This window comes from Anabas testudineus, chromosome 15 (assembly GCF_900324465.2).
Source record: "Anabas testudineus chromosome 15, fAnaTes1.2, whole genome shotgun sequence".
NCBI lineage: Eukaryota > Metazoa > Chordata > Actinopteri > Anabantiformes > Anabantidae > Anabas > Anabas testudineus.
The window spans coordinates 5607803-5620557 of NC_046624.1; the positions used below are offsets into that span (position 1 = coordinate 5607803).

The 12755-nt window shown below is 41.8% G+C and overlaps 1 protein-coding gene across 1 annotated transcript in view; it reads left to right on the forward strand.

The window, feature by feature from the left end:
- Positions 1–9768, forward strand: part of wdr11 (WD repeat domain 11) — a 50014-nt gene extending 40246 nt beyond the window's left edge. The window contains exons 21-29 of the mRNA XM_026354740.2: positions 561–623; positions 1436–1501; positions 2464–2656; positions 4509–4604; positions 5128–5293; positions 5424–5521; positions 5802–5947; positions 6565–6644; positions 7676–9768. Coding sequence (XP_026210525.1) covers positions 561–623; positions 1436–1501; positions 2464–2656; positions 4509–4604; positions 5128–5293; positions 5424–5521; positions 5802–5947; positions 6565–6644; positions 7676–7878 — 1111 coding nt within the window. The 3' untranslated portion in view covers positions 7879–9768. The remainder of the gene's footprint in view (positions 1–560; positions 624–1435; positions 1502–2463; positions 2657–4508; positions 4605–5127; positions 5294–5423; positions 5522–5801; positions 5948–6564; positions 6645–7675) is intronic.
- Positions 9769–12755: the final 2987 nt, after the last annotated feature.

Here is a 12755-nt window from a genome sequence, read left to right on the forward strand (position 1 = left end):
GCCAAACATTTCTTATAATTTCTGTTTATTTATCATTTACAATCTAGAATTAGTTCTGAGCAGGAATGATCCAAGGTACTTGTGTTTAGTATTGTATAAAATGTGGAGTTGTACATAAATTCGATTTGCAAGACAGAATCCTTCATAAGACCCAGTATAATATTAAATAAATTTGTCACCATTGAGGAATAAGATCTGTTGTTATGATGATTCCTCTTATGTCACCATAACATCTGCTAACCACCCAGGCATTCTGGTTTATTACTATCATTAAAAAAAAGAACTAATTTGCTAGTGTAAGTGAACCAGCTGCCTCTGTGTTTCTTTCATTAAGGCCACATCTTATCATAAGTCAGGCAGCTGCATTAGCTGCGCTCGTGGGATGGTACCTGACCTCAGCATAAAAAATGTTCGAATAGAGTTATCTATTAATGCCTGACACCACAGATCAGCTTCTCTCAACAAGCGGGTACTCAGCTCTCTGTTTAACATCAGGTCAGGTTTTATTATAGGATGACACGAGAGGAGCCGTTTGACTGACTTTGATCCCTGTGTTTCAGAGACTACAATGAGAAAGACGAGATAAAAGGCCTGATCCAGGAGCAGCTCAACTCCTTGTCTAAGTGGGTTATTACACGATTGCTTTGTCTTACACACTGTACTGTATATAGTAGAGTTCAGATTAATGTCACGGAGCAAGCCTGAATGATTATCCACTGCTGCATGTATATACAGAACTGTGCAAAGGTCTTGGGCCATTAGATGTGTTTTGTAGCAATGCTGTGATGGTCATATATTGTTATTTCCCAGTTTCTACATTAGAATAACCCGAAACTGGTAGAAAGCGGTTTCTTGACTTTCATTCTTCATCAAGCTTCTTTGGACTATGGAAGGATCAACTTGCAGATGAAGCTGCTAGATGCTGAGCCAGGTCCTTGCTGGACTTCTTGCTGGAGTCTCTCTAATCTCTCTTCCACTCTGTTAACTTTGTTGTCTGTTTTTGTCTTTTACCTCTCCATATTTCTCCTGATGCACAAGTCACAGAAGCAAGTTTTTTCAGATTTTTTATTTATTTATTTTTTATACTGTGTGCATATTTCCCATTATGTTTTCTAGAAACCATATATAAATATATATATCGTCATAATAGCATTGCCAAAACAACAAATCCTACAGTGGGCTAAGACTTTCCCACAGCACTGTACAATATGTGTTTTTGCCAGAATTTGTGTCAGTTTTTATTAATATTTATTTGGCTTGGGCACCTGTAGTCCCATGGTCCTTTGTGTTTAGACAACAGGCCCAAAGAGCATGTCATCTGTGGGCTGACAGATAAGTGTAGTCTCCTGTAGGAGCCACGCTGGGCCTGCTCTGTTTGAGGAGTGTAATTGGCGCTGACTGTGTTGTGATTGTCTATCTCTGATTGGCTCCCCAGTGATATGAAGAGTGTGCTACAGGACCCGGAGCTCAGTCTGCTGCAACGCTGCCTCCTGGTCTCACGGTAAGTTACAACTCAGCATGGAGTTAACACTGTTTATTGTCGGTACAGATTGCTCTTTGTTTATGAGAGTCTCCTGGTTCTCCAGCATGATTATATTGTCAACATTCAGACAACGCACACACACACACACACACACACACACACACACACACACACACACACACACAGTACAGTATGTCTGTCCTCACTGTAACTATTAGTTTAATGAGTGAGTTACTGAGTAGCTTCAAAATAAAAACTTACTTACTGGTACACTCTACTGGTTTACTATGAATGATTATGTAGAATCTTAATATAAACATATAGTTATATAAAGTTTGATATATGATATATAGTGTAATGAGGAAGGTAAGCGTGATATATTATGTGCAATATTATGAAGACAATGTGCAGCTGAATATTTGAGTTTTAAAACTGTCAAATGATCTGCCAAAATAACAGGGTTTATTTTCGCTATAACTATACAGCCATGATTCTGTATCTCCACAAAAAAAGCCCGACATGAGAGCTGGTGTCAGCAACTCTGATCTCGTCTCTGCTCTAGTTCTCATTTCCCTCGAGCATCTGACAAATCTAGAGCAGCCAGACTATGGAAAAATGCAATATCTTCTCCCTGGTTTGCATCCTGTTATTAAGCCATGATTTACCTGGAAAGTCCCAAGGACCCTTTTTGTTCCATGAGCGCTGGGACTGAGCTCTCACAGAGAGCTCATGATTACGTCTCTGCATTCAGCCGTCCCAAGTTTTCATGGCATTGTCAATGAGGCAAGGTAACCTAGCAACAGCTGTGTGCCTGTGCAGAAAGGCTAAAAGAAGTCTGAGCGAAGTAGACAATGGAAGAAAAAGCACTGGATGTGGACAGAGGGTGGTGGCAAGTGAGGCAGGAGATACAGGAACTATGGTCATTAGTCCAGTGGTATGCAGCTTTTAGCTGACATCTCATCTGTTGTGGTAAACTACAGGCTGTTTGGGGATGAGTCAGACCTTCAATTCTGGACAGTGGCGTCCCACTACCTCCAGTCATTTGCCCAGGCTCGTCAGCTAAGCGTGTCCAAAAGTGAAGAAGCCCATGCCCAAAGCGAAGGAACCCATTCGTCACCTCAGAACCACCTGGACATCTGCCATGACATCCTGTGTGAGAGCTCTTACTTTCAGGTCAGTAGAATAAGAAGAGAATGTGCTTTTTCTGTTTACAACAAACCAAGACAGTAGAGACAAATACATGATTGCAGCAGTCAGCGCTTTAATAAATCCCATAAGGAGTCTTCCAGAGACAGTTCATATCCTCGAGTCAGACCATGCACAAATAAGCATGGCACCAGCCTGTCATCCACAGTGTCCTCAAAATCACCTCAGTAACAAAGAACATTCCTCCTTCAGTGTCTAAATAAGCCCAGTCTTCAGGAGAAGTATCTCACAGTTTGAGGTCCAAACCCATCTTTCACTTCTGTCCTCACAACATTCATTTCCCCTAACATTTCCTTTCAATGAATCTAACCTACTCTAGAGTACACTCAATATTTATCATTGTCATAGTTTGCATCAGTGCAACTTGCTAATGACATAGCTGAACAAGTGTCCAAGGCCATAATAAAGAATACCCTGAGTCAAGTTTAATATCTTTAATTATTGATTCAGTTTGTTCTAAAAAGTGTTAGAAAAGTTTCCTCAGAAGATGCACATTGATTGGTCCTTGTCTGCTGTGTCTGCCTGCGTCTCTCTGCAAATCGACATGGCTGACACGCAGAGCACTGAACAGACATCTGCCTTTAAATAGTAATAATAATAATAATGACATACTTTATTGATCCCCTTGGACAAATTATGGTTAGACAGCTGCCAGATAGTATATATCAGTGTTTTTTATAGGTTATAGGGGTCTTGTCTAATGACACCTCGACAAGTGGCCCATTAGTCCTGTGGTTTGTAGAGTTGTATTGGTCGAGGCAGATGATAGCCCACATATTTTGTAAGCCTTACCCTGTAAAGTGCCTTTGAGATTACTTCTGTTGTGATTTGGCGCTATACAAATAAAACTGAATTTAATTGAAAAATTGAAAAGTAGCCTTTAGTCACCATAGAAGTTTGAATTTGCACAAGGTGAAATCTGTGAATTTAACAGTCTAATTTCACTCAGCAGAGGTTCTGTTGAAAGGTCTCTTACAGTATAAGCCTGTCAATTCTTTTCTTCAGGTTTTCAGACTCGCGGATGGATCATAGACCATTCTGGCCGTGAGGAAGCTTAATGTTAACTTCCTGTTAATTAGGGACCATGCAGTGATCACAGAGTTAGGACTTGCAGAGAGCTACCCAGACAGTCTGCAGCAGAGTTTGGCTCTTGTTGTCATAGAACAGTTTCAGTGGCAGCAGGCTGACTTTAATTACTAATATCTAAAACTCCAATACAGAGGACATGGCTCTGAAGTTACTAAACTCATTTGGTGTCTCTGCAAGGATTTATCCCCAGAGCTGGGACTCGCAGAAGAATTTGTCACAATAAAGTACTAAAAAAGTAAAGCTTCAGTGGTAGATATACAGTAGTCACACACACCCACACAACGTATGTAACTCATTTTCTACTGTGCTGTTCTCCCACCACTCATTTTATCATTTCCCCCTCTAGCCCTCTTCTAAAACGGATGAGCTCTCATTCTTTGAGGGATCTATTGCTGTTTTTTATGTTGCATGTCTATCATCTACTCACTGAAAATATAATCTGCCACTGGGGGACATGTAAGGAAATAATGTGTAAAAAGCCACCAATAATGAAAGGCAGTATGGGAGGCTGATGCCAGAAACCCTGCGAAAACTCCTGAATATTTTAAACACTTTATAATTATGCTCTCCATCTCTCGACTCTATATTGCTACTATAATATTCCTCCACCTCTTTTTCTTGCTCATCATTACTTTTTTAAAGTCTTGTGCTGTATATTATTCTAGTTTTTCCATGGATCTTTGGAAGCTGTGTGAATAACAAAGCAAGTGAACTTATAACTGCTCTACAGAAGTTCCAGTTGGATCGGGTTCACCTGCAGGAGGTGAAGCGCTCCAGTTATGAACACACCAAGAAATGTGCTGACCAGCTCCTCCTGCTGGGTCAGGTAAGTACTGCACTCTGCATGTCCAGTTATGTACTGTACAGTTATGTCTGTGATGATTTAATTTTTTATTTCACCTCTCACATCTCATTGGGAAATTAAATATGAGTGCATTTTGCACACTGTCTAGCTGTGCATACAGTATATGCATATTTTCATAATAATATATTTGTGATATGAGTGCCGTAATGCCTAATGGAGCAAGATAGACTATAAGTGCTGCCTCTGTATTCCTGGGGTCTCAGCCTGAGGGGACTGGAGTCACCTCTCTCCCCTCTCAATGTCACCACTCTCCCTCTAATCACAAGCTGTAATCAGCAGGCTGTGTCGGAGAGACAGTCCTCTAAAAGGCAGAAAGCAGAGGCCAGCCTGAGCTGACCCAGCTTGAGTTTGAGCCTTCATCTATACCAGATGAAAAACAAGATAATAAACATTATTTCCCCTTGCAATTCTGTCTTGTTCAGAAATCCCTTTTTTCCTCTCTCAGTCATTACATCATCAGTCATCTCTTTGTTATTGCTCTCAGACGGATCGTGCAGTACAGTTATTGTTGGAGACAAGCGCAGACAACACCAGCTACTACTGTGATTCACTCAAGGCTTGCCTGGTGACCACCATCACCTCCTCAGGACCCTCACAGTCCACCATTAAACTAGTGGCCACCAACATGATCGCTAACGGCAAGCTAGCAGGTAGGTAGCAGGTTGTGGGTATTGCAGATATTCAGCTCTGACCAGAGATTGCCACATTTTGTGCCGATAGACCATCACTTCATTGTACATCTCATATGTGTACTAAATCTCCCCGTTTGTGGTTTAACAGAGGGAGTACAGCTGTTGTGTTTGATTGACAAGGCTGCAGATGCTTGCCGCTACTTGCAGACCTACGGGGAGTGGAACCGAGCCGCCTGGCTGGCTAAGGTAACTCAGCATGACGATGTACATCAACAGGAAACACTAGATTCTGTGTAATGTTTGGATAGTGTGTGAGTAGGCACATGAATGCTGGGGATGGGTTAAATGTTGCGTAGTTGTGTAAATTTACATTTTTTAATTTCTATATTGCCTGACTATCTCCCAGCATTAAATGAAAACATAAAAACATCAAAGCAATAATGCTAAAAAATGTGCATGAATAAATGTGTAAGTGCGTTCCTTCTATTGTTACAGCACGTTAATTCACCATCTATATTGTCTCCAGGTACGTCTGAACCCAGCAGAGAGCTCAGATGTGCTGAAGCGCTGGGCAGAGCACCTGTGCTCCTCGCAGGTCAACCAGAAATCTAAAGCCATACTGGTGCTGCTCTCCTTGGGCTGCTTTTACAAAGTAGGAGAGATGCTCCACAGGTAAGAACCAGGACTACTGAATATGTTCAGATATAAAAAAAATAGTCTGACATCATCCAAAAACCCAGGTCTTGAGTGTTGAATTTTAAAATACACAGCACAAACGTGTGTTTAATAATCCCGTGTTAATGCCAACCACACAAATACAGTCTCACATTTTACTCTCTGCATTAATATTTCCCTGTTTTAATTCTCCAATTTCATTTTTCAAATTTACCCAGTGACTTTTTCTGTTAGACTTTCCTCTTCTTTGTTTCCATTCACAATTAGAATCCTAAACACTTGCGGGTTTCTCAGTTTCTTCCTCTCTTTTTCCCACCGAGTACATAGAAGGACACTTTACATTATATGGTATAATCTGAACCTGAATATTTTACCTCAGCATCAGTCTGCTTTTGGTCTTCCTGTCCTCCACCGTAACACCTTTTATCCTAAGATGCCTCTGTCGGCAAAAGGCTCTCACAAAGAGTTAGTGAGGCATCAGGACGACAGGGTTGATGTATTGTATATATTAGAATCACAGGCATAGAGGCAGGAATGTTGCTGGTTACTGACAATAGCTCTCACCTCCTCCTACGGCCTGTGTCTTTCTCTTCCTCCTTCCATCTTCTGGGCAGCATGAGGCACTTTGGTCGCAGCGCCCTCTTCATCGAAGCCTGTCTGAAGTATGGGGTGATGGAGGCCAATGACTCTTCCAATATCCTTTTTGAAAACCCATTACTGTCCTCTGAGGGCCATTTATAACCAGGGTTAGCAGCCAAGCTACCTCTGTCCATCTATGCTACAGACATGCACTCAATAGCAGAAAACTTTTTCACAATGAAAGTCAATTTAGATGCTCCTGAGAGCACATCCAGCTACATTTCACATGTTCCCAGTAGCCAATATCACACTGTCATCACATAGCTCAGTTTTGGTGCTGACTCATAAGAGAACTTTTTCCACCTAAACTTTGAAAAAATATTGCATCAGTCCTAAACCGGTAAAACTGATATCAAACCAACTACTGCATCTGTATAAATTTGATGCGTGTATATTATGCCAACTTTAACCTCTGCATTTTTAAAAATACGCGTTGATAATTAACAATGTGTATGTCTATCCTCAAAAAGAGTGAATACCATGCGCGGTATCTGTTTTATTTGTGCTTATTTTTGTTTTGTTTGTTTTTTTGTTCTTAGTACACTTTAGAGAGAAAGAAAGAAAATGACATGGTCTCCCACACTTATACTGTGGAGATTACAGCAGCTTGCAGCATCCTCAACTCTATGAGAAGTTAACCTTATGGTCACCCAGTTACTGTTGCTGCTGGATAAATCAACTCTACCAAACATACAATTTAATGTTGGCGTTAGTCTCAATACAAGGGGGTGACACGCGCGTGGAAAACCAACATAAAAGGCTCTATTTTCCAGAAATTCAAGCACAGGTCCAAGCACAAGGCACTATGTGTGTGACCTACTACAACTCATTGACCATAAGCAAATATGAAGCTCAGTGTGGAATAGAGGCTGAATACACTTACTGTAATTCCCTTAGCTCAAATCAGTCCAGTCACTGACACCCATTGACCACTCAAGCCACCAACATTCATGCATTTGCATTTAAAGGGGATCTCAGCAGGTAAAACCTACAAATCAGTGCGAGAATTGAATTGCGCTGCCCTTTTTGTTTTTACTGTTTTAAAGTCCCATTAAATTACCCGAGTTCTCCTTAATCTGTTTGCACATAAACTGATCGAGGCTGCATTTTTGGACTATGCACGGCTGCTGCGCTCACTGGGTCTGCGGGAGGGTGCTGCTCTGTGGGCATCGCGGGCCGGCAGCGCCGGTCAGCAGCTGATGGAGGAGCTCTTCCAGGGAGAAGGAGCCGCACCAGAAACGCTGCTTGGCGACGAGGAAGTCGAGATGGGCCAGGAGAGCACAGACTGAACCTCACATACTCATTGGCTGACAGATTTAAGGTCGGCCAGTCAGTCTAACTTCAGTGATATAACATTTGTGAATTAACTTGTTTTGTCAGCATCCAGGGGAGTCGTGATCATTTTCTGGACGCCAAGAGAGGAGAAATGAGGAGTCTCCTACATCTAGAGTTGTCGGTCACTCTGTGTTAGTGTAATGAGTTTCTTACTGTTTGTTATGACCGGAGTGTGTTTGTGTGCTGCTGTCTGTGCATGCATGTAATCACTCCAAAAGAAACACACTTGTTTCTGCATTCCCACAAGTGACGTAACTCACGATGACTGTTTTTGTTAATGGATTGAACTTTTTGAGTTTGTAATGTTTGCTTGCTAAGCTTTATTTTGTGTGCCTCTTTTAGTAATGTCAGAGTAATCTATTCCCATGTTTTTCGCCGCTGAGCTTAAATGTGGCATAATTAAATGATCCCAAAATAATCTACTCGCTATTTAATTTGTAGAAGTTATGATAGTCACCCATTATTACTCTGTGTCTGCTCATTGACTAAATTCTAAAATGAGGTTTTTGCACTTTTGATTTAACTAAAAACAACACACTATTCTAATGGTAATTTGCATGACCACCCCCGGAACAGAAAATTGCTAGAGACTCACACATAACAAACTGGTCTTTTTATCCACAGCAGGTGGTGCTGTGTGAGTGAGTGACCAAAGCCTGCTGCTGCACAAGCATCAACAGCTAATATCTGTGGGATAGCAGTAAATTTAGTAAACCAAGCCACCCTGCACTTATTAGACACTTTCTATTGTAATGTTTCCCAGTAAACAGAGGAAGGAGGAATCTTGCTGCCACCCCAGTGAAACTGTTTAATTATCTTCTGTTGAGCTCTGTTCAGCTAAATAGATGCTGGGTGTTCATTAATCCATTCCATTAATCCACATGAAGTTTTCAATTTTCTACTTTTATGAAGACTTGGGAGGATACTTTGCTCTCTGGATGCTTTGATGTTTGTATAATGAGGTTGTTTTCTAGCATGTGTATTACAAGACGAGCTGTCAAAATGTGTTGTAACTCATTTTTATCAGACCTCTGATGGATCATCCACACACACAATAATCTGTGCTGCTCCCACTGTTGCTCATAACAATCACAAAACCTGACACAGTTAAGGAAATGGTTTGCTATCTCATCTCCTCTGCTCTGCTCCTGTCATCTTAACGTAGTAAATATCTATTGATCGTCAAAATCATCTGTGTGACAATACAACGACCTTGTGATTGTGTGTTTAATCGCCGTGTAATATGTTTAGTTGTCCTGAAATGAGGCAGTAACTCCATCCATGGGACCTTTTAGTGTGTTACTTTGTCTCTTAAACATGTCAGTGCCGTTTCTCCTCTGTGTTAGAGTTTACCCTAGGCGGTGTCACTATGGCAACACAGACCTATTTTTGGGGACTACTTGTTGGTGTAGATAGCCCCACTTACTATACCACTATACAGTATGATCTCATATAGAGCCAGCATAGAGTCGCACAACCCAGCAGATAATCAGCTGTAGTTTACTTGATGCTGTGTGTCAACTTCCAATCATGTGATGCAGTACTGTACTGCCTCTCTATGATCGAGCACTATTTCCATTAACACTTGCTGCTTAGATGGGCTTTACAAATAAATGCTGTTCTAAATGCAGGCATGTTAGATGAAAGAGAGGACATGCCTTAAACAGTGTGTGTTGTAAGAAGACAACACATCGTTGTATTGGTGTAGAAAAAAAAAACTTGCCTTGTTTCATTGTATTCTGTTCATGGTTTACACAGTGATCCTATTGCTTTAAGCTATATCAATGTTAAAAGAGGAAAAAAACATGTACATATAGATGGCAATAAAACTAGTCTTAGTAACTTTCTGGTTTCAGTGTGTTTTCTGTCTAATGCTGACACAAGGGGGCGCCCCTACTCTTCAGCAGGAGGCCAATTGGCTGGGATTCTTTACCATTCAATGGCAGGCACTTTGTAAGAAAAGAGCCATTATATCAAGTGCTCTTTGCTATTATCCTCCTTTAATTTCAACACAGGTAGATTAAATTTGAATGTTCATTCATATATCAAACTGTCCTGAAAGTGAATTAGCTCCTGCATGAGCTGCTTCCGCAATTAATTACTTCTTTTCTGCTCAGAAGGAGGGCCAACAGCTGGCCTCAGCTCGCTGCCCAGGTCCGACCGTTTTCCCACTTTTCTTCGCCCTCAGATTTATTCATTGACATGCATTCTGTTTGGTCTCCCCTGCGAAAAAGCAGAGTACAGAGAGAAGAAAAACAGCCTGAAACAGAAGGCCACACAAATGACTTGATTGTGTTCCTTTAATACCTTAATGAATAACTGCCGGAGAGCCGATCCAGCCGTTAAAGCAAGGTCATCAGTATGCAGTGCCTCACTGCAGGATTTCTGTTCTGCCCCACTGCTTATACATCGGCTACCCCAGTAGCCAAATGGCTCTAATAACAACTTCCATCCAGCCATCCTCACTTGTCAGTTCCACTTTCCACATTATATGTGCTTTATCCCTTTTTTTTCCATGCATGTTTGCTTTTCTTCAACCTAAAGAAAAACCGCCAGACGCTGTGCCAACTTGTGTCCTTGCTGCGCCCCACCTCCAACAATTTCCTGCAAGACTTGTTTCTGTCTGCTGCTTGGATTTTACCTCTCAGTAGTCCTTTCTAAAATAAGATGGTGACAGGAATATAAAATTAAGTGTGTCTGGATCCAGCAGTTCCATTTATTCAACAGATGAAAATAACTGGACTTCACTGCTTCCTGTTAGACACTAAGAAAATGAACAACCGGCTCCAAAGCGCTCCTGTATAGTAATCTCTCTATTACACACACACACACACACACACACACAAGGTATCAACCCACTAGGTGTCTAGATGCAACAAGTGGAGGCAGAGCCAGCACTGCACAGTGCACGTGGTATAGACAGTACGAATACAACAGGTCATCCAGTTCCCATGAGCATGTTCTCCTCTGGTGCTGCTGACAGATATCTTTAGCCACGATGGGCACGTTCAAGCCTGCTCAGTCAACGTACTGAAAGCCTGCTGTCTCTTCTTCTCTGTGTGTGTGACATGTTTTCCAGTTTGTTTTCCTCTGCTCAGTGGGAGTTACCACTGAGTTCATCGCCTCATTTTCTCTGTAATTATCCCACCTTCCATTGTTTTCTCAACTCACTCCTCAGACATTTCGGAGCATTCTTAAGGCAGATCACACCCCAGGTAGTGCAATTATTTTGGGCTGAGTGGCTTCTACATTTATGGGGATAATTATTTGTGTGGGTGTGTTGATTGCTGTTTCACTCTTGTCCTTGTGACCTGTGTTGGAGATGTGTTGGGATGATGGATGGTATGGCATTAATTGTAGATTCTGTTGTCTTTGTTGTTTCTTATTTCAAACATTTCTACTATGTGTACTCCCTGCATCACTATAATTATGTCTCATTGTTCCCACCCTTTTCCATGTTTTATGAACAGTTTTTTCCTACACTGCTCTACTAGGGATCTACATGTTGATCGGTCATATCCTATTCTCTCACACAACTATTCTGACCCCCATATCACCTCTCCTCGCCCACATCTGGGGGTGTGGAAGTAACCCACAGGACTGATCTCATCTGATATCTGCCAGCAGCCACCCTTCACACTGGTTAGAAATGATTTCCCTCCCTCCTTTCAGCTCCTGCTATTCATTGAGCTTCATGTTTGCAGTCTCTGGTTGGCTGCCAAGCAGAGCCAGGGCCCCTGCTGGGGGCTTCAGGTTATGTTTATGTTGAAGGTATTCAGGCCCCCCCTGCTTTATCTGATTCCATTTAAATGAATGTCACAGTGTTCAGCAGACCATGGCCTCACCTCACCACAACACCACACTGCTCCCAATTAAGAAAAGGTATGAGGGAGTAAAGCAGAGATGAGGGTCTAGACCGAGCAGCATAGGGGAAAAACAGGATCTCCGGTACATTACCGCGCGATGACAAACTCTTATCGAGTCTCAGTAATGACTTGCTAACAGGATTGCATTTTTAAAAACTCCTGCTATCTCTGAAGCAGCTCTTTTGTGGCTTCCACACGTGCATTCTGTGGTGACGACTGTTATTTACCAAAGCAAAGACGAATCAATGAGTGCATTGTGTCAGGAGCGTGGAGCGGCCTGTGTCATCTACTGCGGTGTGGTCTGCAGCTCCGGCACGCTTTAACATGATTCCGCACTACTAATCCCCACTGAATGAATTATGTATTTGAGAAAGAAACAAATGATTCACTAACAAGGATAAGACCTGAACAGACACTGTGATGTGCAGGCTTTATTAAATTGACAGACCCATTGTACAAAGGAGACATTTCGGAACTATGAGTAGGAGATTTATCTGATGTTAATACTGCATGGAAAAGTAAATCCTCATTACTATGTCAACAAGCCACAAAGAAGTGATTCCCTAACTGCCGGTGACAAAGCTTAGACCACCTCCAGATGTAAATATCAAATAGGCACTGCAAAGAGATCCCATTAAGATCTGTGAGGGGGTCTAATAGCAACTAGATGGCAAGACATGAGGACAAAAGCACAAATACTTAACTAAACATTACACATATTAGAGAAGAAGTTAAACCGGCTTTATTATTTGTAGGCATGAGAGGATCCAATGGGATCCGGAAATCCAAGCCTGTCTCTGGTTGATCTTTTTGAGAGCCAAAAACGAAATCCTGTACAACACCCTATGAACACAAGTTTGTTTGAATCCATTGTGGTGTACCGAGCCAAACTTATGGATCTGACTGTGTGTGTGTGTGTGTGTGTGTTTCAGTGGCTGGCCACGAGGTAATACAGATCCCACACA